Source organism: Cherax quadricarinatus, chromosome 28, assembly GCF_038502225.1.
Source record: "Cherax quadricarinatus isolate ZL_2023a chromosome 28, ASM3850222v1, whole genome shotgun sequence".
NCBI lineage: Eukaryota > Metazoa > Arthropoda > Malacostraca > Decapoda > Parastacidae > Cherax > Cherax quadricarinatus.
The window spans coordinates 17,741,249-17,766,409 of NC_091319.1; the positions used below are offsets into that span (position 1 = coordinate 17,741,249).

The window sequence follows — 25,161 nt, forward strand, 5'->3', positions numbered from 1 at the left end:
ATCAGCTTCAAATTTTCACCACTGGTGTGGTGTCCTGAACACTAGACTCACGCTGACACTGTGTGACGTTAGTCCCAGTTTGCCAATTTTAATAAACGATGATATTCATTTTTTATTCAACCAAAAAATGCCTCTTCTGGGTTTCTTCAAAATGTTAATGACGATGCATTCTGTAATAAGGAAGATGCCCCACATGTTCAGTCCGAGTAATAACTTGGTAATACAACTTCTGAGCAGCTTCAAGCTTAATGTGCTTGTGTACTTTAGGATATTAATATCTCTTAAAGGTTTGAATTAGATTGGGGCCGTATGTGTCGTAATTTATATTTTGTTATTAAAATATGGTTATTAGTTTCCATATGATGATTTATGAATCTTCTGAATCCCCTTCAGATCTTCAACGCTTATATTTAACTGCATTATCAACTTACGCCGCACGGTGAACTATTCCAATAGCGTGCATTGAGACGAAGGACTAGGATTATGGAATACAAGGATACCTACCTCGGATCACGCAGCAGCCGAAATATAGGTAGTTATGATTAATCTTTAGGGAAAGCGCTAATTTATTAGGTAACGCAGTGCCTGGAGAATGAGTGTCAGGTTTTATGCAAGATCAATTCCTTAGATTAAGAACTCTTCTGAAGCATCAGGAAACCTCCCTATTTATGAGCACATTTCCAGTCATGTATGGGGCAGAGGCACTTACTGTCTGCAGACCACCAGCTCACCAGTATCCTCGAATGTCACCCACTAAGCCGGGACGACACGCTTTCCGGAGGTTGCACCCATAGTATTGGAACCATCAGATCTGAGGTGCCACAAGTCAGTGAAACTGAGGGACACCCCAACAATGGACTTGAAACAAGGTCGACCCTTCCGAGTTGTGTTCTCTTGCTAAGGTCTCATCCACTAATACTGTCATCAGGATGAAGTTTTCTTTAAGTAGGGAGTGCAGAAGAATAGAGAAAATGAGAACTTGTTGAGCTAGGAAAACAAGGTAAACGTGAGGGTGTCGCCAAAAATGGCGAGATATGAATAATGAAAGGTGTCGGAGGAAAGATACAAGGTATTGGATCTCTTTGATTGAAGGTTTAAAGAGTACGTTAAATGGGGAAACGGGAGAAAAAAAAATTGAAATTCAGGAAGAATAAAAATGAGGAACCATGCATTGAACGAAGAGAAACGCATACGAGAAAATGGCGAGTTAATGAGAGTATGTGATGAAAGAGGAATATAAATAATAGAAGAGGAACTGGGAACAGTAAGAGTATGGAACCTCTGAGGGATAAAAAACGAGGCAACGACAACAGTAATACAAGAGACGGTGAAGGAGGCTGTGATAAATGAGTCACACACACACACACACACACACACACACACACACACACACACACACACACACACACACACACACACACACACACACACACACACACACACACACACACACACACACACACACAGCAATGAATTATTCAGCAGAAATCTTTGATTTTTGGATTGCCAGAGCAGCAAGAGGAGACAAAAAGTGAACGAAGGGAAGGTGAACAAAAGGAGGTAGAGGATTTAACTACAGATTAGAGGTTTAGAGGAGGAAAACAATGAGATGGCTGTTTTCAGAGTGGAATCTTCTATGAGAATGATGGCCTCCATTGATAATTATTTTTCATTTGGAAGCAATATATGATCAGGTTATAAACAGGAATTTAACTTCTGGAAGGTGGACAGGTACAGTGGAATATTTATACTGATAAATTAGACACGTGTGCAGCACTAAGGTCTGTTGAGAAAACGTTTCGCCACACAGTGGCTTCATCAGTCCATACAAAGGAGAATGGCGAAGAACAGGAGTAGTTTGAGGTAGTCAGTCCCTCAGCCTTGAGTCTATATAATCAGTCCGTCATTCTTAAAAAGAATACAGCATATGTTCGAAGAAGTGGTTTCTATACTGTAGACAGGTGAGGTGCAGCAGTCGTCGTACATGGCATCGCACTTGACAAATACAAACGTGGAAGTAGGTCATGCCTAAACGTTAGGCAAGTGAAGAATTCCCTGTATTAAGATCCCAAGATGTTGCTGTGTCTGACAGGAGTGTAGATAAATGGTTCAGAGAACCGACAAGTTGATAAATTAGACACGTGTGCAACACTAATATCTTTATTGAGCAAACTTTTCGCCACACAATGGCTTCATTAGTCCATACAAAGGAGAATGGTGAAGAACAGGAGTTTAAAGTAATCAGTCCCTCAGCTTTGAATCGAGGTAATCAGTCCCTCAAGGCTGAGGGACTGATTACCTCAAACTACTCCTGTTCTTCATTCTCCTTTGTGTGGACTGATGAAGCCACTGTGTGGCGAAAAGTTGCTCAATAAAGATACCTTAGTGTTGCACATGTGTCTAATTTATCAACTTGCCGGTTCTCTGAACCATTTATCATTGTACATGCTGATGGACTGGACATACGAGCAGAGAAAAACAGCCAAGATATGGTGGGACAAGATAACAGGAAAGAAAAGCTATCATAGAAGCACGAGTGGAGGTACATGATTTAGTACATTCAGAGAATCAACAAGAAGCATCCAGGAGTAGCAACTTGTAACCCCATTTCTTTCCTTCACCCTCTAACTCGCCTTTTTCTTTCCAGACTTCTTCCATCCCCACACTCTCCCACTATTCTTACATTTCACTACCTTGATTAACAGTCAGCAATCTATTCCTAAATACCCTCAAACCCACCTCACTTCTCTTCTAGGTTCACTCTTTGACCATTTCTCTTCCTTCGTCTATTACTTCAGTTTACCTTCCCCCCTCTGTTGAACCTCTCCCTTCATTGCTCCTTCCTATCTTCTCCAAGCTAAATGACGCTGACACTGATGGAGGCGGTAATGGAGAATTTCATGACACAACGTATCAAAGAAACTGCAAGAATGAGGGCAGGAATGAACCAGCTCAACTTGACCTGGTTTTCACCTTGAGTGAACCTGATACAGGTGAAATAGAATACGGGCTACCACTAAGGGCCAGTGACCACATGGTGCTCAGCTGTGAATACTCAGCAGAAGTGGCAGTGGAGAGAAGAGAGAAATGTATGTAATGAACCAGGTTACAGAATACTGTGCAGAGATAATGTATGGGACACGGAACTGACTAGTCGGTATAGTCCACTTGATGGAGGACCTCGCTGGAAAGTGCGTGGAGGCAAGGTCTATCTATATCTGTCAGGTGCGGGAAGGCAAAACAGAGATTTGGTTCAATCAGAGCTAACATTAAAATGGTATAAAGTACCGACAGGTTGTTAGGTAAGACACACATGCAACAGTTAGGTATCTTTATTTCGAAACGTTTCGAAATAAAGATACCTAACTGTTGCATATGTCTTACCTATCAATCATAGCTGCAGAGAGGCCAGGAGGAAGAAACATAGCATGGAAAGAAGTACAGCACAGAGATAACTGGGAAGCAAGCATAATAGGAATGGCTACGCAAGGATAAACAAAACTGGCATAAATTTACGAATAACGTACTAAGGGACAATTAAGATCCAAATCTACTACACAGCAACATAAAGGAGACTGAAAAAGTCGAATTAATTAGGCTGGAGGAGGGAAGACTCCCACAAAACGATAGCCGCAATGAATTAAGAAAGTATTCACTTTCTCCCTTGCCTGAGAGCAAGGGAGATAGTGCTAGCCAACAAATTAGATAGAATTCACATATTAAAGAAGGAAATTATAAAAGCACTAAAAGAGACGAGCTCATCAAAAGCTATGAAGCTCTGGCAGTGTATCACCATGGACACTGCAAGGAGGCAAGTGTCTAGCAACTGAAAAACTGTAAAGGTGTCTCCAATATACAAGCATGGCATACAAAAGACACACCCTGGTATCAGTGATGTGTATACTGTCCAAAATATTAGTAAAGAACTAACCAGGAAAAGATGGGTTAAACATCTGGAGAGGAGGAGGCATTTTGTCAGGGAAAACCCATAATCGATTTAGGGAACATAAGTCCTGCCATACTGGCCCGTTAGTTCCATGATATCAAGGAAATCAAGCAAGAGACTGATTTAACAAATTAAAGCAGAAAGCACGGATATAATGCAGTAGATCAAGGGATACCTAACAGTTAGAACAGAAGACAGAGGGTGATGATAGGCGCAGATGTTTCAAGATAAGAATGTGTAACATGTAGTTTCGCAAGGATCTCTACTGAGACCATTGTTATTATTAATATATGCACTCACTCACCAGTACAAAGGCTTGTGTGCTGTCCTCACTTGTGTGTATTCTGCTGAAGAGAATCTCAGCTTGAGGTCGAAATACAGACTACCATTCTTCCACGTTTCTTTCTCTCGTGGGCTTTCCTTGTATGTATGTATATGTATATATATATGTATATATATATATATATATATATATATATATATATATATATATATATATATGTCGTGCCGAATATATAAAACTGGTTAATTAGCAAGAACTCATTTAAAATTAAGTCCTGAAATTTTCTTTTATATGTTTAAAGATAGATATATTTTTTTCATTAATGTTAGTGTAAGAATTTTTAATTTTACACCAAAAGAATCTTAGAAAACTTACCTAACCTTATTATAACAATAGCAATTTATTTTAGCCTAACCTGACTAAATATATTTTAGATTTGTTTACAGTAATTTAATACTAAACAAACACAGTGAAATATATTTTTTTCGTTAAGTTCAGAATTATTTTGGCGAAATTATTGCATACACAAATTTTCACTTGTCCTATATGGCAAGATGAGCGTTGCTATTTAAGCCAAGATGGCAAGTTCTGCCTATTCGGCACGACATATATATATATATATATATATATATATATATATATATATATATATATAATGTCGTGCCGAATAGGCAGAACTTGCGATCTTGGCTTAAATAGCAACGCTCATCTTGCCATATAGGATAAGTGAAAATCTGTGTATGCAAATTTCGCCAAATTCATTCTGAACCTAACGGAAAAAATATATTTCACTGTGTTTGTTAAGTATTAAATTATTGTAAACAAATCTAAAGTATATTTAGTTGGGTTAGGCTAAAATAAATTGTTCTTGTTATAATAAGGTTAGGAAAGTTTTCTAAGATTCTTTTGTTGCAAAATTAAAAATTGTTACATTAACATTAGCGAAAAAAATATATCTTTAAACGTATAAAAGAAAATTTTAGAAAGGACTTAATTTTAAATGAGTTCTTGCTAATTGACCAGTTTTACATATTCGGTACGACATTATATATATATATATATATATATATATATATATATATATATATATATATTATATATATAAATAATATATATATATATATATATATATATAATATATATAATATATATATATATATAATATATATATATATATATATACGTATATAATATATATATATATATATAATATATATATATATAATATATATCTATATATATATATATATATAATATATATATATATATATATATATATATATATATATATATATATATATATATATATATATATATATATATATAATATATATATATATATATATATATATATATATATATATATATAATATATATATATAAAATATTGAGGGTGAAGCACTTGGGAAAAAAGACAATTTAGTTGCTAAACTCTTGTAAAGCTCAAGAGTGCCAATTACCATATTTTTTAAGGAGGCTCAACTCGGGCCTCTGGCTCAACTCTCCTGCTGCAGGAGACGCTCTTGTGTTAGTGAATTAATTTTCCGCCTCCCTGTGCTTTGGGCACGCACTTTGTTCACGATATTGATCTGTGCTGTGATGGATTTGCTAGGATATTTGCCAGAAATGTGGCGAGGGGCAAAACACACACACACACACAAAATTAAACGTGTTCTTGTGTCATGGCCAGTGGCAGTATCTCGAGTATAATTATATGTTTTTATTATAACAGATACATGTAATTTTCCTCGCTGTCTTTTTTTATACATTCATAAATTAATAAGTGAAGATAAGCAGTGTCCCATTTGGACAGTGTTTTGTGGGCGACAATGTTCTTGGACCAGACGTCGCCTGTGGCAAGTAAACTGAGAGGACTGATTAACGATACCACTTAAGACTCTTGTTTATTTTCTGCATTATATAGCAGGCACACCTTACATCCAAACACTTCATAAATATACAACACCACCTATACAGTATTAGTGTTCTTCATACACAATCTTGATTCTTAGGTATAAAACGACTTCCTCAAAGAACATAAGTGTTCTCAAAGTTTTGAAATGTTCCACATGGCTCAATTAACACAGCTAACTAGCACATCTTGGTTTAAATAATAACAAATGTTTAATACCTAGAAAGTAATATTTCTATAAATATCAATACACTGTTAAACTTCTTATCCAGGAATATTTTTAAGTATTTACAGTGTTAAAACCTACTGGTTTGTTCGATCATTTTTTTTAATTAAATTACTAAAATTTGGAAGTTTGCTGTCTAAATATCAGCAAATGTTTCATTTAAAAACAACACACTTTTGTTCCAATAAAAACACAGGGAACAAAAGTAGGTTGCAATGTTTTGTTCGTCAGGAAAATGTCTCAAGGCACTTTGTCAGATGATGACCCGCTCATTAATTTATAAAACTATCGGTTTCTACAGATCAATATTAGTGTTTTTAGATGTAGAGAGAGCGAGCCACCGCCACCAGGACTAGAGGTGGAACTTAAGTACAAACTAGACGGATGATAGTTTCTAGCGAGACTGGGGGGGGGGGAGGAACTAAGTACGAACTAAAATTGGTAAAGGTGGCAATATTTACTAACAAGATGGGAAGGAGCTATGTACAAATTACAAAAGTAGTGGGTAGGAGTAGCAAAAATGGGGTGGGTAGGGGTGCAAATAGGAACAAATTAGACGGGGGTGTAACTAGGAACTAGACGGACTGGAACTAAGAACAAATTAAACGGGGTTGACCTAAGTACAAAATTAACAGGATGGGTAGGGTTAGCACTACGCACAAACATACAATTCACAATAAAGTACCTCTTTATCAAATAAATACATTGAAAGCATAGGAGATTAATGGCAATGAACAAGTATATGACATGTATACACAAGCGTATGACATGAATCTTAGCCTCTAACACTGATTTTTTTTGAACGTTACTACCAATGTAATGTTTAAGAAATAAATGTGTAGGTAGCTGCCACAGAAGGACTTCTGAATACATACTGTAGAAGCTGAATGTTATACCCATTTGCAATATTAAAAAAACTGGGAGGACTCACTTAAAACACTTAAGAGAAAACCAGATACACGCAATATCAAGTTGTGCGCTGGAGCTCTTGACTACTGCGCCTCCATAACAGCCTATTTGTGATGGTGCTCGGTCGGTGACTGGCCAGCGATATCATCGGAATTTCCAAGAAAAACTTAAATTTATAACCCGACGGCCTGATTAAAACCATCGACCTACATAATACTGAAGAGAAGGTGGGTTACTGCATCCTTTGCAGGTCTTGCAGGAGAGGAGGCGGCTCATTCCTCGGACATGACAGTAGTGCTAACCTTGTCATTACGGCTTCCTAAGTGGCTTATGCCTACCTAAGCTAATTAGTTCAGTTTTAAAAGTCTATCAACTGCCTGTGGTCTATTAAGGCTGCATGTCACCTGTAAATCAACTTTTAATAATGCTTAAAGTTCCTAAAATAGGGATAGAAGTAAACTCAATGTGTGTACACACAAGCACACATCTCGTTTATATATGTGGCTGACTTAATTGAGTTGGTCGAAAATTATTTATATTTTATGGGAAGCATCATCTGAGATGACAGACTATAGGCGAGTCATGGCCAGTGAGGCCTTGGTAAGGCACAGCTGTTATGCTCCACCAACGTTCACTAAGTCTTAAAGTTAATGTGTATGCCAAACTAGGTTACGATTTTTTCCCCCTAACTTCATTGCAGTTGCGCACTGGAGGCCGTATGTTATCACTGCTTCGTGATAGTTCAATGCACTTTCTGACTTGCACTAGGAAACATTGTACTATTTATCCTACGTTATGGAAACAATGTAAATTCTTCTGTCCTACGCTATGAAAACCATATTTACTGTGACCTGAGTAAGCTGTGGAAACAAAGCAATTTGAATTAATAAAAAAAAGTTGCGGTAGTCGGTAGCGTATGATTTATCAACTATGGCGGTGCAATTTTATATTGATATATTTTGAGGTTAAGCTAAATTTGTGAACAGACCTCACACAACTGTGTGTGGGGGGGGGGGGGAAGCATGTTTGCCAGCATCTCCATTTTGACGAGTGAGAATAATTTTGCGCGAGACCGCCCTCGCTCCCTGATAAGTTGACTTTTGGCCAATAAGTGAACACATCTGCAGTCACAGCCAACTTGAATGCTTAATAATAATAAACTAATATGTCAAATAAAGCATGTGTCTGTGTACAGGCTACACAGACAATTATGAAAATGCAAGGGAAAATTTTCCCTACGTAGCATGAACACTTGACAATTTTCTGTTGGGCAGGGACACATCCTAAATCTCAGATTTTTCCTACTCTTTGTGAGGACAAGGTTACCAGCGCCGCCTCCCTCTCTCCTGCAGCTGTCTTGTTGTGCTTGCTTGGCCCGTCCGGTCATGGTCACATGACTAGGCTAGCTAGTACACTAGTTTTATTTATGTAAGGGTATATCTCGACTAAGGCACGGCATATCACTAGTATATCGCTACGTCTTAGGCTGGAATGTTGGCCTCTTCCATGTAAGTTTTTGATACATTCTCCAAGTGGCTTGTAAAATATCTGCTTGTGTAGTTCCGTTGGAATGAACTTAAAAATTATCATCATACTTATATGCTTATTACTGCTAAACACTGCTAAAAAATGATTTTCTTGGAATGAAGCCGTTTTTTTTTTTACATAAAGCATTTTTAACATTAAATTGGCAAAGTTTTTTCTTTTTTCTTTTTTTTAATAACTATTCTCTCCTAAACCTTGAGGGATTTGTGTATTGGTCCCAATGCTGTACAGAAGGAATTCACCCTTACTGTACAAAAATATGTGGTAGTTGGTCCCTTATGTTTAAAGGATGGCACTTTTCGAAGTTTTGGCACTGGTTAAGGATGGCACTGGTCGAGGCCTTAGTGACACTCGAATACTTAATAACAAACTCAAGATACTCGGGGCCACTGAAGATCACTAGCAAATTCGAGGCTAAATGTTCAAGTCGCACTTGTGAGAACTTCCGAGCATGCAAGTGGCCGCACTTGACACAGTTGTGTTCTACTGCGACACTTCACTTTCCAACACTTTAAACACTTCCCCTCCCCATCTCACTTTTCACAATACAAGCTGTCTCACACTGTCTAGGTAAACCTTAGCAGCACATTTCAAGGGTTAACAGTGGTATACCTTAATATACCTTAACACACAACAAAGGGGGATGGGAGGGATACATCTTGGATAAGTTTTTTCTCTCTCTCTGGATAACAATACTTTCCAAGTAGTAGTAGTGATATACCTTGGAGCAGTAACAGTTGGAGGAGTGTTTCAATGTCACATGACGGGGTTTCGGTGTCATATGGGGCTTCAGTTCCCCATGGTGGCGCTTCTGTGTCACACGGCGGCATTTCAGTGTTACAAGGCAACATTTTCTTGCCACGTGACAGTTCAGTACCACAAGACATCGTTTAAGTGGCACATGGCGACGATTTATTGCCATGTGGTGTTTCAGTGCCACATGGCGGCGTAGGGGTAGGGGTACTGGAAGGCGGCATAAGACTGAGTGGGGTAACACAGGTTCTGATGGAGGAACGGGTTGACGTTGGACGGCTTGGGCGCCGTGAGGGGAGGCAGAGGCTCCTCCTTGGGCACGCGGGGTGGCTGAAGTTCTACATACTCCCCCACGGGGGATCCTGGAGAGCCTCCGGGGGATATTCCGCCTACGGAAGGCACCCCACCCCCGATATCCCCTGCAATATCCGGAGAGCCGTGGCTGCCAGGCTGGGGAGAGGCGCCCCCACTGTAGTAAGGAGAACCTGAACTTCCATAAACAGGGGCAGACGGGAGGAGTCTGAGGGGCGGGAGAGAGGTGTGGGTTGCAGAGCCTCCTGAGGTGAGGGAGCCGCTGCAGGTGCTACTACCGCTGGGGGCGGTCATGCTGTTCATAGACGACATGGTAGACATGGGCTGCAGGTTGGCGTGGGGGGCGTGGGCGGCAGTGGATACGTAGTGTCCGGTGGAGCCCTGGTCAGGAAGTAGGTACTTGTTCATCTCTGCCCGGTCAATGGTCTCGAAGGAGTCAGCGAGGCAGTCTGGCACGAAGACTGTCTCGCTTAGGTGGCCCTCCGTGTGGCCCCGGACCGCATTGCCTTGGCCGGAAGGAGAGTGTGGCGGGGACAGAGGGTGCAGGCTCAGACCCAACCCATTGCTCTTGACGGAGCTGCGGCAGGAGAGAACACCATGTTAGTATACTGTACGAGTTTCTCTCTCTCTCTCTCTCTCTCTCTCTCACTCTCACTCTCACTCTCACTCACTCACTCACTCACTCATTCACTCATTCACTCATTCACTCATTCACTCATTCACTCACACACACACACACACACACACACACACACACACACACACACACACACACACATATACAGGAGCTGAGTCTCGACCCCTGCAACCACAATTAGGTGAGTACATTCATTTTCTAAGTAATTGGACCAATCATCCCCTTATAGCGAACGTAATACGCCCTCCCGTTACCCATGCAATGCATGACCCATCATAATAATGTATGGCGAGTCTCGTGAGAGCCGGGTAGAAAGCCACCAATATTGTTGTTATTAAACGAAGCTAAACAGGCAGCACTAAGCAAAGAAAATAAAGCGGTTGATGGATGGCCTTTCACTGTCCAGCCGGATATGACACCCGAGCGACGGATCTGGGACGCTGGCGAGTGAAGAGGACAAGGTGGGATGTGGATGAGGGGAGCAAACGAGTAGTGGGGGGGGGACAAAGTGGGATGGGGAAGAGGAGCACTGACGAGTGGGGAGGACAAGGTGGGAAGGGAAAGAGTGAAGCTGACGAGTGGGATAGGGAAGGAATGGGTAAGTATGATTATACGTATGTGGAGAGAAATTCCCCCCCCCCCGGCGCTGCATTAACCTTCAGCGTTTTAACCAGGGGAACAACCACGGAGGGGCGAAACTTCCCCCATCCAGATACAAATACTTTTTATGCATTTATTTTTCAATTAATGGTTAATTATCACTGTATTATATTGACCAGTGACCATAAAAACACAACAGTTCAAAAACTTTGAGATACGTTTGAAAATCGTGTTTGTAAACAGATCAATTTTTCGGTTTAAGATTTTTAAACCCTGTAAAATCCTAGCTTGCACCACTGGTTCTAAACAACAACAACAATATTAATAATAATAATAATTTACCTGACGTAGTGATTGGCGGAGAGGTCCTGAACCCCGAGATGGGAGGCCATGGGCCCCTGAGAAGGCTTGCTCACAGTCTTGACGTTTTCCTTCCTGCGGCGAGGCTGGTACTTGTAGTCTGGGTACTCCTGCTTGTGCTTGCGGCGCAGGTGGTCTGCGCGCTCGATGAACGGTCGCTTTTGCTCCTCAGTCATGCTCCTGCAAAAAAAAAAAAAAAAGGCACTGAAGTTATTTTTTTAATCAGGATTATATACAATCGCAGTGGGTGGCTATCCTATTCTTTGGGTTACACTGTGGGATACACTGTGCTCCTGTGGGATACACAGTGGTAACACCCATAGTGCTGCTACCTCTTTTACATGATAATTGCATACATTATGGGGACGACAGCTAGCTGTGCTTCTCCTGTCATATTTGGTGTTACGAGATGGATAGCATACATAAGGTGGTGAAATTTGTCAGCCTGATCTGGGAGAGGCCAGGGAGGCGATGAGGATATCGTCAAGTATTCTACTATGGCTTCATTAGCTACGGCAGTTTCAAAGGTGTTTTTTCCAGCAGAGCTGGAGTCAGTAATCCTCAGGCCGAGGTAATAATGAGCGGGTCAGATACGAGATAAAAGATAAACAGATATATTGCTACAACTTCTCGGAAATACTCTTACACCCTCTTGAGATTAGCCAAGAGTACCAGTGTTGGTGGTGAACAACACCGACAAATTCATAAATAAGCCGCATGTGCAACACTTGGGTATCGTTACTGACCAAGTATTTTGCCTGCACAACACGTTAATACTTATACTGTCTCCAGCATTTGACTGAAAAAGCTTGTTGCGCAAGCGAAACGTTTCGGCAATGAAGCTACCCAAGTGTTACACAGGTCTTATTCAAAATTAGCCACAATAGAGCAAACCTCTTTACCTCCCCTTTCCCAGGCGTTGTATGACTTGACATAATAGTAAATGTCACTACTACTACTACTACTACTGCTGTTGCTGCTACTATTGCTACTGCTGCTACTATTATTGCTGCTGCTGTTACTGCTACCACTTGCAGTATAAACATTGTGAGCAGCCTTGTATCCAAGCCAAGGATTCTCACTAAACTAACGACTCTTAGTTGTTAATACTGTAGGAGTGTGGTGGTGGTGCATTTTCAGAGGGCTCTTCGTCCATCCCTCGGCTGATGTATGCTATCTCCGGATTACTGGGGCTTATCTCTCCTATCATGTACTCTGCAGCTTATCTTGGATTTACAGAAGTCTGATATTCGAGGTGTGTGTGTGGGGGGTATACACCACCTAACTTTATATCTTGAAAATGCAAAGGAAATGGAGCTTGAACCTAGGTTCACTGTCCCAAAATGAAGGTTCGTAACGTAGGACACTGGTGGCCATTTTAATAAACCATTTTGTGAAGTTCTTTCTACCAGAGCAACTAGTAACCGCAACTATTGCAAAATAACAATGTGAACGCTTGGAAGCACTTGACTTGTACTCGTTGGAACGCAGGAGAGAGATATATCATCTACACTTGGAAAATCCTGGAAGGAATGGTCCCAAATCTGCACACAGAAATCACTCCCTACGAAAGTAAAAGACTGGGCAGGCGATGCAAAATACCCCCAATTAAAAGTAGGGGCGCTATTGGTACACTAAGAGAAAACGAGAAAACACCGTAAGTGTCCGGGGCCCAAGACTGTTCAACAGCCTCCCATCAAGCATTAGGGGAATTACCAATAAACCCCTGGCTGCCTTCAAGAGAGAGCTGGACATACCTAAAGTCAGTGCCGGATCAGCCGGGCTGTGGCTCGTACGTTGGACTGCGTGCGGCCAGCAGTAACAACCTGGTTGATCAGGCCCTGATCCACCGGGAGGCCTTGTCATGGACCGGGCCGCGGGGGCGTTCATCTCCGGAATAACCTCCAGGTAAACCTCCAGGTATGTATTAAGACTTGCTTCTACCTGCTAGCGCCACGACAAATGACTTAAAACACACAAGAACAACGGAACACTGCAACAAGCCTACTGATAGGTCTAACTCACACCCACCCTCACTCATGTACCCGTCCAACCTCTCATGTAAAGCTACCCAATGTTCTTGCCTCGGTGATGCTACGTAGTACTTAACTATATAATTTCTAAATCTAAATTTTTCCATCTTCAATCTATTGCAGCGAATCCTGTTATGGTTAGGTATTTCCCACACCCTGATTATATCCCCTTTATTTATTCCAGTTTTCCATTTGTATACTTCAATCATGTCTTAATTTTCTATTAATTATGTCTTTGTATATGAAGCCAAGAATTTTGTTTGCTCTTTTGCGAACACTTATGCACTGTTGTCTTGGCTTCAAATTTCTGCTGACCACAATGTGGGAAATTATGGGATGAGGTTCACAGGTACATAACTAAATTATTTCATCCACATGATTTACTGGGGGGAGGTTACAACTAAGCAACAATTTATTAAACTCTCCAAGATTAGTTGTACCTCTGAGTCAGATGGGATTTTAGCCGTACTAGACTGCACCATACCTCTCCTTCGATGACCCCCACACACTCTTGTCCTCCCACAAAGTCGAGCCTATAAAAATGTTACAATATAAAAATTAATAATGGTAAAATATAAGATTGTGGACTGTATATTGGGTTTGTGACTTACAAATGGTTCGATGGGTCCACATCATCTAACTACTGATACATGCATATTATACAAATAGAAAGAACGGAAAATTTAACCTGAACACACCATTTAATTACTGGAAGACACTGCTGGTGGAACACACCCAAACGCCTACCTAGCTAATAGAATCTAACTGGCCAGTCAGTATCTGTTAAGTAAATGACATACCTCCCTGGGGCGAGCTGCGATGACGCCGAATCATTTTCCATTCTCACCACCCTATTATGGTGGTTTCGTAAATTTCCTGTCCCTATTCTTCAGCGGGTGACATTAAATGGGGTTCCAATTACAAATTCAGGCCGATCCGCTCAATTTTGGTCTCGATGCTGCCGAATTAAATTTCACTACTGGCACAAACCAGAGCACGCTTTAATTATGGCGTCTTCTCTTCACTTGAAATTTCTAGCTCAAATCAAAGCCTCAGTTTTATACACTTCTTATTCAAATTTACACATTATAAATTAAGGAAAATTATAAGAATATCCACACAACTAATTTTTTTTCTCATTCACTTTGACTAAGAGTTACATTTTTTTTAGCTTATAAGTGTCAGTTATTTTATTTTACTAGGATTAGACTCGTATTTCAGTCTCCTGAATAGGACTATTAGAGGCCTTACAGAAGTCCATATACACAATATCGTATTCTTTATCTCGCTCTACCGCCTCCAACACCATAATGAAAAAGTTTAGTGTATTCGTAAGGCAAAAAACACTCCTTTATAAAACCGTTTTGAGATTCATGGTCAAATTATATTTTTCAATGTGGCTTCGAACTGCATCAGCAATTTATTCCATCAACTGTCCCACAATGGACTTATTTTCTTCCATGTAAACGGGTATCACATTTGCTATTTTCTACTTATCCGGTACGATACCCCTTTGTAGTGATTTGTTGGAGACTAGCTGCTGGTTCGCTAAGTTCCTCTTCAGATTCCTTTACAACCCTTGAAAACAGCTCGTTAGGGCCGGGTGGTTTGTTTGGTTTCCATCTATCAAGTTATCTGAGGACCATGTCACCAGAGACTGATCTTTTATCTACTCTTCAATCCCAGTCCGAGGTCAGACTTCATCGCGGACTGCTTGGTCGACCAGGCTGCAGCAGCTGCTGCTACCACCCACCCGCAGGCAAATATCACCATTACATATCACCGCACTTTTTCCGGCCAATTTTCGTAACTTTGTTCCAACAAAATTTCTTACATCTGCAATAGATGGTTAGAGAATCGTAGACCGCGGATGAATGGGAGCCTTAACTTTCCATTCTTAAGACCGTTGTTTTACTCTGTGAAGAGTCTGTCCCTGCCATCCTCCGTTACTTCACAAGTTCACGACAAATATAAACTGATCTGTTATTCGTTGCCATTTAATAACATTAAAATATTAGAGTATGCGTGTGAACCCACAAGTGTAAAAAAAAAAATACGAATAACAAAAAGAAACATTTCAGTTTTACCTGCAACTGGCTTTATCATTATTGTCACAATATCAGCTGAGCTCAAGAGAAAGTAAGTCTGAGTAGCGTAAATTCATTTTAATAAGTAACAAGAGTTGAGAATTAACCGACTGATTAATGGTGATTAATTAAAAATTTCAAAGGCATTTAAAGACTGCTGAACAATAATCATTTAATGCAGTAATGATTTGTAATTTTAAATGTAAATCAAGTGTATGTTACAGCATCGCCTAAAATTTTTGAGAAATGAAAATTTTTGGCATTAATTTGAAAATGAATGTACTACATTTCAATAATGATACATTCCTGCTTTCTGTTGTAAATGGCTATATTCCTTCCATTGTCAACACCAGTTACCACTCATCCCTCTCGTGGGCTCGGTAAACCTGTGCCACCTCCACAACCAGCGGGGTTGAGGCGTGAGCAACCTAGTTAGGGAAGTATCGTGTCTTGTTGAGTATTATCGCAGTGACTCGTCAGATCTCCAGGATAATAGCCTCTCTCGTGGGTTGTTTAGTTACCTAGGCTTTGCCTATGACTGTTGTTGAGAGTTACTGTGAATGTTGTAAGCTGTGTGGTGTATGTTGTAAATATTGAGGTGTGTTGTGGAGGGATGAATCGTCTTCACCTTAAGAATCTTTTAACATATCTTTGTAAACAATTGTATCTCTTCTCGTCATGTTTTCCCTTTATAAAGTTGTGAAAAAATAAGGAATCGTTGTGAAACTCGAAACTCTTCAAAGGTATATGCAGCACTCGGTAAAACATTTTTTTCACCCCGTTCCCTCCCCCAATATAATTTACGTGAACTGTGTGTAATTTGAGGCGCTGAGTTTTAAACGCTTATTCTTTTTAACTCTGTTTACTTCTCTACATATTCTCCTAACGTGTTTTCCACACTTATCGGCCAGAAAGTGCTACATCAGAAGAAGAATATCTTCGCGTGCCTTTTACATTCGCAAAAAAGTAAGACAAAAACAAGTGAGGATCATGGTTCCCGCCAAAAACAGAAGATAATGGTGTCCTCCCTGCCGCGCGCGCCAAAATTCTCAACACGTTTTTGCGGGAAGTTTAGAGCTAACTGATTGGCTGATGATTAATGGCGCCTAAATAATGTAATTGTGTGGCAATTTCCGAATTATAGAATAATTGTATCAGTAAATTATAAACAAAAACTGACGATTTCCAACTGATTTTACATTGGTGCTTTTTAGATGCTAAAATATTAGGAACAACAACAAAAAATTTCCCTTATAAATATCGATTTGTGTCATTTTACAAGGTAAACAATTTGATATTTATTAAATTATGACAGTCGTTGGAAATATACTGATTTAGAGAAGATTTTAAATATGCAAATATATATAATATATATAATATATATATATATATATATATATATAATATATATATATAAATATATATATATATATATATATATATATATATATATATATTTATGAAGGATGAGGTTAATCATAGAATTGATGAGGGAAAAAAGGTGAATGGTGCGTTGAGGTATATGTGGAGTCAAAAAACGTTATCTATGGAGGCAAAGAAGGGAATGTATGAAAGTATAGTAGTACCAACACTCTTATATGGATGTGAAGCTTGGGTGGTAAATGCAGCAGCGAGGAGACGGTTGGAGGCAGTGGAGATGTCCTGTCTAAGGGCAATGTGTGGTGTAAATATTATGCGGAAAATTCGGAGTGTGGAAATTAGGAGAAGGTGTGGAGTTAATAAAAGCATTAGTCAGAGGGCAGAAGAGGGGTTGTTGAGGTGGTTTGGTCATTTAGAGAGAATGGATCAAAGTAGATTGACATGGAAAGCATATAAATCTATAGGGGAAGGAAAGAGGGGTAGGGGTCGTACTCGAAAGGGTTGGAAAGAAGGGGTAAAGGAGGTTTTGTGGGCGAGGGGCTTGGACTTCCAGCAAGCGTGCATGAGCGTGTTAGATAGGAGTGAATGGAGACGAATGATACTTGGGACCTGACGATCTGTTGGAGTGTGAGCAGGGTAATATTTAGTGAAGGGATTCAGGGAAACCGGTTATTTTCTTATAGTCGGACTTGAGTCCTGGAAATGGGAAGTACAATGCCTGCACTTTAAAGGAGGGGTTTGGGATATTGGCAGTTTGGAGGGATATGTTGTGTATCTTTATACGTATATACTTCTAAACTGTTGTATTCTGAGCACCTCTGCAAAAGCAGTGATAATGTGTGAGTGTGGTGAAAGTGTTGAATGATGAAAGTATTTTCTTTTTGGGGATTTTCTTTCTTTTTTGGGTCACCCTGCCTCGGTGGGAGACGACCGACTTGTTGAAATATATATATATATATATATATATATATATATATATATATATATATATATATATATATATATATATATATATATATATATATATATATATATATATATATATATATATAATATATGTATATATATATATAATATATATATATATATATATATATATATATATATATATATGTCGAATGTGTAAAATTGGTCAATTAGAAAGAACTCATTTAAAATTAAATCCTTTCTAAAATTTTCTCTTATTACGTTTAAAGATATTTTTTTTATGTTAATGTAAAAATTGATAATTTTGTTCCAAAAGAACCTTAGAAAAATTACCTAACACTATTATAACAAGCTCAATTTAATTTAGCCTAATCCAACTAAATATATTTTAGATAAGTTTACAATAATTTCATAGCGCCTCTGCAAAGATAGTGAGTGTGTGAATGATGGTGAAAGTTTCTTTGGGTAACCCTGCCTCGGTGGGAGACGGCCGATGTGTTTAAAAAACTTTTAGGATTAGACCGTAAGAAAGAACACTGCAGCAGGCCTATTGGCCTATTGGCTACAAGCTATAGCGCGAGTGTCTGGCCCAGCCTAGCCTCAATAGTGGAAAAAAAAAAACCTATAAATTATCAGTAGCTCATTTAGTAATGAACAATATTCTCTCTCTCTCTCCCCCTAAGTAACTTTTAATAAAAAAAAATCACGCCAACGAAAGGACACACACACACACACACACACACACACACACACACACACACACACACACACACACACACACACACACACACACACACACACACACACACACACCTAGGACATCTTTATTGGGAATATTTCGGTCCTTGGAACTTGGTCATTCCAATAAAGATGTTCCACGTATATGCACTTGTCGACTTTCAGCCATATTGTCGGTATCGAAGGAACACTACCTACATCTGCCTACTTCGGCCAGTAGGCCGAAGTAGGCAGATGTAATTCACTCCTATTCAAATACAAGCCCAACTTATATTTAAAACTACCCAAAGTTTTTGCCTCGGCGACGCTGCCTGGGAGTTTGTTCCAATCATCTACTACTCTACTTCTATACCAGTATGTTTCTAAATTTAAATTTTCCAACTATATTTATTCTTGTTTTCCATATTTACACATCAGACATATTTCTCCTACTTCTACGTCTTACCAGAGTTCAAATGCAAGGCCCTAAGCCTATTTTTGTAAGAAAGGTTTCTAATAAAAACTCTGGAGCTTTATGGAACAGGATAACCTACACAACTAAAACCAGCTTGGATTTAGACCAGGAGGATCATCTGTCATAGCTAAACCGCTATAATAGAGTTAAGGAGGCATTTGGAAAAAAAATAAAAAAAACCTTTGACGGATGTATTCATTCATCAAATACCCGTAGTACTGCAACTCATTTGTCTCCCCGCCTCCCACACACTTTAGCAATGACTCACTCGATTGAATTAGCCAGTGCTGTCACCCCTGCGCTAGAGATGCCCCCATCGATTGCATATATATCATGTTTGCCATTGAAGTTACCCCAGTTATCAGTGAATGGATTTCCAAGTTCCCTACAATACTTGTCTAGTGCCAGAAACTAACCCTCATTGCCCTAGACATCCATTTACTGCCCACTTCTCGTCCAGGCAAAGTGCGACATTTGATAGGAATCCCTTTGTTGGACCTAATTAGATCAATAGCTGCCTTATAATTGGCCAGCAGCTCTTCACACTTGCATTTCCCAACATCATTACCTCCAGAATGCGATGAAACGCTTGTTTCCTTACTAACGTAATCTCCAATCCTGAGACAGATAATAAGGTTGTTCTCATTGTCTGGCATGCTTTGTTTTAACCTGTCAAGTACATCACCCACACCTGCTCCAGGAAAACACTCCCTCTGTCTTGCCTTCTTATTCCTATCACAGAAAACCCAGTCCATATATCAGTCTGAGAATCTCCAACAAGAATGCACTTTTTTTTTCTCTCATGCTGAGGCATTTGTTCTGTCTTTTTATCCACAACTGCACATTCATCCTGAAGAACTGCAAAGCTATTTCTGTTCTCTAACCCAATATTAACCTTCCTCAGTTTCATCCTCTCACTCCTTGTAACACTATTTTCCATTCCATACATTCACGTTTCCCTTCGTTTTTGCCAAACACCTCATATTCCTTATTGCGATTACTATCTTATCCAAATGAGATCTTAATTTCTCATTCTCCTTTCTAAGAACTGTAACCTCACCTTGGAGAACTAGAACCTTTACAACTCTTAAATCTGCTTCTAGAACCCTACAATGTTCATGACAGCTTATTGCACCAGCAATTGTTTCTTGTGTTCAGACACTTCACTTAAAACTCCTTGAGAAAGTCACACAGGTCCACACTTCCTCCCCTAACTACTGACCTATTTAGGCTATATAGCTGTACATATTTCAGTAATATAAGTGTCATTGAGCTGTGTTGACATGGTTATTAAACAGTTTTCCCAAATTTGAAATTGAGAACTTGGCAGCTGATAGGAGAAATTATTTTTTCTAATTTTCCTGTTACTTTTCTCCTGTTCAGTGTTGATATTGATCTTCAAGACTATAAAAATGGACTATTAAACTTTTTGGGAGGTCTCACATATATCACTTGATAGGTTTGAATGTCTCCAAAAAAAACTATAGACAATCTAGATTTCAACTTCAGTTTTCTATTGTAATCGGCATTTTACTGCCACTTTTGTGCTTCCATTCTAATCTTGACTTAGTGATGTACATCATTGCAGCTCCGTTCCTCCTGGAAAACGCTATTCACGCTGACAAAAGTTGACAAGTTCACTCAGAAGCAACTTGTCTCAGCTGCCTCCAGTGTTATATGTCTCAGATCACTTTATTAAAAAATATCCTCATTAGAGAGGATGAGGGTGAATTCATCAATGAAGTGTATGCTGAGTACTTGATAAATATGGAATGTAAAAAAAAAATTGATAACAGACCAAGTCTTTTATCTCTACTGGCTATGTCACAGTGACAGCCTGCGGTGTCACTGTGACTACCAACGGTGTCACTGTGACTACCGACGGTGTCACTGTGACAACCAGCGGTGTCACTGTAACAACCAACGGTATCAGACTAGGATGGTGTCACTGTGACTACTGGCGGTGTCACAGTGCTCTACTGTAGTGTTGTGTCTAAGGTAACTCGCCGAGGATAGCTGAAGATTGACTGTGGTCTCATATTGCCACATTTTATGCTTATAACTGCCCTCTCACCTTCACCCTACCAGATGTACGCCTGATGGTGATGGTTGTCGATATGAGTTTTCCAGAGCATAGTTCTAGCTGCTCAGACAACTTATGTTCCGAACAGGGAAATTAGATCAAACAAAAAATGACCCTAAATGGGTAAATAATACATTAAGAAGTAGCATGGCATCAGACCTACTAGCACAAGCTAGTCAGGTCCAACTCACACCCACTCATGTATTTATCTAACCTATTTTTAAAAATACACAACGTCTTAGCCTCTATGACGGTACTCGGGAGTTTGTTCCACTCATCCATAACTCTATTACCAAACCGGTGCTTTCCTATATCCTTCCTGAATCTGAATTTTTCCAACTTAAAACCATTGCTGCGAGTCCTGTCTTGACTAGATGTTTTTAGCACGCTATTTACATACCCTTTATTTATTCCTATTTTCCATTTATACACCTCAATCATATCCTCCCTAATTCTATGCCTTTCTAGAGTGCAGATTCAGGGCCCTCAGTCTATCCTCATAGGGAAGATTTCTGATACACGGGATCAACTTTGTCATCCTCCTTTGTACGTTTTCCAGAGCATTTATCTCCATTCTGAAATATGGTGATCAAAACTGTACAGCATAATCTAAATGAGGCCTAACCAATGATATATATAGTTGAAGAACCTGAGGACTTCTATTATTTATGCTTCTTGATATGAAGCCAAGGATTCTGTAAGCTTTACTGCGAACACTTGTGCACTGTTGTCTTGGTTTTAGATTACTGCTAACCAGAGCTCCCAAATCCTTTTCGCAATCAGTAATATTAAGATCTACATTGTTTAGTTTCCCTGTCCAATGTCTAAAACTTTGCATTTGTCTATATTAAACTGCATCTGCTACTTCTCCGACCACTGCATCAGTCTATTCAAGTCTTCCAAGAGTGCTCTAATATCCTCGTCATATTGAATTCGACGGCCTGTTTTGGTGTCATTAGCATACTTGCTTATGTCTCTTTTTATTCCCTCATCTATGTCGTTTATGTAGATTGTGAACAACAAGGGGCCCAACACTCAGATTTCCCCACTCGGATTTCTCCCCATTTATCCAAACTCTCTGCTGCCTATCTGTCAACCACGCCTCTATCCATGAATTTTTTTTTTTTCATATCCTGTGTGCCGTAATTTCCCTCGGTAGTCTCTGACGTGGGACTCTATCAAGAGCCTTACTGAAATCCATATACGCAAATCATATTCATTACCATGATCTGCCTGTGCTCCAGATTCTTCACGACTACGGTGCTCTTCACACCAACTCCAAGGCTGAGGGACTGATTACCTCATCTTTTGTATACAGCTCTTGTCTACAAATTATGTCCTAGAATTTGTAATGATATTGCCACTTAATGGCGATACGCTTACATTGAAGTTACCCAGATGTTGCGTATGTGTCTAATTTTAAAAAAAGTTAATAAATTCGTAAGGCAGGAACGCTCTTTTGTAAAACCCTGGTGAGACTCATTGATCAAGTTATGCTTTTCAAGATGGCTACGGATTGCCTGGGCAATTGATTCCATAAACTTTCCTACTATGGAGGTTAGGCTTATTGGTCTATAGTTCGAAGCTAAGGACCTGTCACCTGCTTTGAAAATAGGTACATATCACATTTGCCATTTTCCACTTATCTAGCACTATGCCAGTTTGTAGTGATATGTTGAAAAGATTAGCCAAAGATTTGCTAAGCTCCTCTTCACATTCCTTTAGAACCCTTGTGTATAACTCGTCAGGGCGCGGGGATTTGTTAGGGTTTAATTTATCAATTTGTCCAAGGACCATGTCACTTGTGACCCTAATCGTGCATAGTTTATCATCATCCTGTTCTACATAATTTATTTCAGGAATATCGCTAGTATCTTCCTGTGTAAAAATTGAGAGGAAGTGTTAAAAATCTACACATTTCCTGATCACTCTCGGTGAGCTGACCCGAGTAACTTTTGAGTGGGCCTACGTTGTCCCTAATCTTTCTTCTGTATACCTGAAAGAATCCTATGCGACGTTGACCTCATAATCTCTCTTTGCTTTTCTTATTCCCTTTTTTATTTTTCTCCTGAACTGAATATATTGATTTCTTAACTGCCTCTCTTCTCCTTGGATTCGCCTATATCCACCTCTCATTTGACCAGAGATGTTTTAACCTTATTGGAGGTACTGAACCCCGCGAGTTTCATCCGTACATTCACCGAACTCTTCGTAATTGGAAAAAAATGAAATATAATTTCTTCAAAATATGATTTTAATCAAAACTGCAAATCAATGTGACTTTTGCTGTTACCTTTCAGAGACAAGTCCAGAAATGCGCGGCTTCACCTTGCCAAGTGCCTCTCATATCATGTTCGCAACAAGGTTTGATGTCTACCATCCTGGAAAAGGATTGCTCTCAAAGATACCTTGTAACAAACGGCGTGAGTATCTTAAGAGCTTTCTTTGCAATAAGAGGGTAACGCTATGATTTGGTGACACCAAAACGTTGAGAGCGTTGTTGTTCTGAAGAGTTGCTGTTGAACCTGGCTCTGCTGAGGTTCAATGATTTCGTCAAGAGTCATACGAGTGGGGTGAACGGAACGGAACGGACGGACGGACGGACACACACACACACACACACACACACACACACACCGTATTTCTTCAGTCATAGAGTAGTCAGGAAGTGGAATAGTCTATCAAGTGATGTAGTAGAGGCAGGAACCATACATAGCTTTAAGACGAGGTATGACGAAGCTCATGGAGCAGGGAGAGAGAGGACCTAGTAGCGTTCAGTGAAAAGGCGAGGCCAGGAGCTGAGTATCGACCCCTGCAACTACAATTAGGTGAGTACACTGTGTGTGTGTGTGTGTGTGTGTGTGTGTGTGTGTGTGTGTGTGTGTGTGTGTGTGTGTGTGTGTGACCTCTGCCGAACCCCTGAGACTTACTCACCGAACCCCTGGGGTTCGATCGAACCCAGGTTAAGAACCACTGCATTAGGGTATGCAAGTGTGTGGCCGGCGGGTGATATATTGGCGACCACGAGAATAGTGAAGATTAATTAATGACTCCCGACAGAGCGCTTAGGGGAGGCGACGCTAATAAAAGGAAAGGTTACACTACAAAAAAATGTAAGAAATCCATTTTCCAGGTCATCTAGCTGGATGCATGCGTGTGTGGCTGGTTGTCTGGCTGCGTGTATGGCTGAGAGACCAGGGCAGCTAAAATTGCTGAAAGCCATTTGTACTCGCCTCTTTGTGGTTGCAAGGGTCGGTTCTAGGCTCCGGGTCTTGCGTCTCTAACTTGCCACTTGTGTTTACTCCAGGTCTAATACGTCCTGACATACCTATTCTTAAAACTGCGTGTGGCGCCTGCTTCCACTGATCGCACTGTGACTCCTGTTTTTTTTTTTTTTTTTCCCGTCCGTGTGTTCTCCTGTACTTGTTTTCCGCATCTCTAACAGTGTATCCATGTCCGCCTGCGAGTATTTTGTATTTCCTTATCATGTCTCCCCAGGTTCTTCTATTCTCCAATATAGTTAGGTTCGGTCCCTTGTACCCTGTCCTCATGGCTGATTTTCGTTAGCTCTAGAACTAGTATCCTGGAATACCTTTGCATGTTTTTTTCCTCCCGATTTGTTAACATGGTCCCATGCTGGTGCTGCATAATCCAAGACTGACCTGACCTATGTTAAGGATAAGATAGAGGAGTGTTGGTTACAGCCGCTTATGTATTTTAATATTCTGTATATGAAAGATCGTCCTACCTTGATGGGGGGGGGGGGGGAAGGCTGGTGAGGTTAAGATAAAAAAAAATTACCCTTATTAAAATTAAGTTTTATTCTGGTAGGGTGAGAGAGTCAAGCGTCCTGCACAGTGTCTGAGAACATGATCGTTGGGTTGTTGCAGAGTTGTACATTAAGCTCTTTAATACTTGTTGACAGTTTTCCATGTTTTCTTCTTTGTTTTCCTGTTATCTTCCCTCTTTCCTTCAC

At 39.9% G+C, this 25,161-nt stretch overlaps 1 protein-coding gene across 2 annotated transcripts in view; it reads right to left on the reverse strand.

The window, feature by feature from the left end:
* Nucleotides 1-6,120: 6,120 nt before the first annotated feature.
* The window catches only part of LOC128693320 (transcription factor SOX-8), a 98,369-nt gene continuing 79,328 nt past the window's right edge, over nt 6,121-25,161 (reverse strand). For both annotated transcript variants that reach the window (XM_053782941.2, XM_053782940.2), the window contains exons 3-4: nt 11,466-11,663; nt 6,121-10,463 (exon numbers count right to left, since the gene is read on the reverse strand). In XM_053782941.2, coding sequence (XP_053638916.1) covers nt 9,752-10,463; nt 11,466-11,663 — 910 coding nt within the window. In that variant the 3' untranslated portion in view covers nt 6,121-9,751. The remainder of the gene's footprint in view (nt 10,464-11,465; nt 11,664-25,161) is intronic.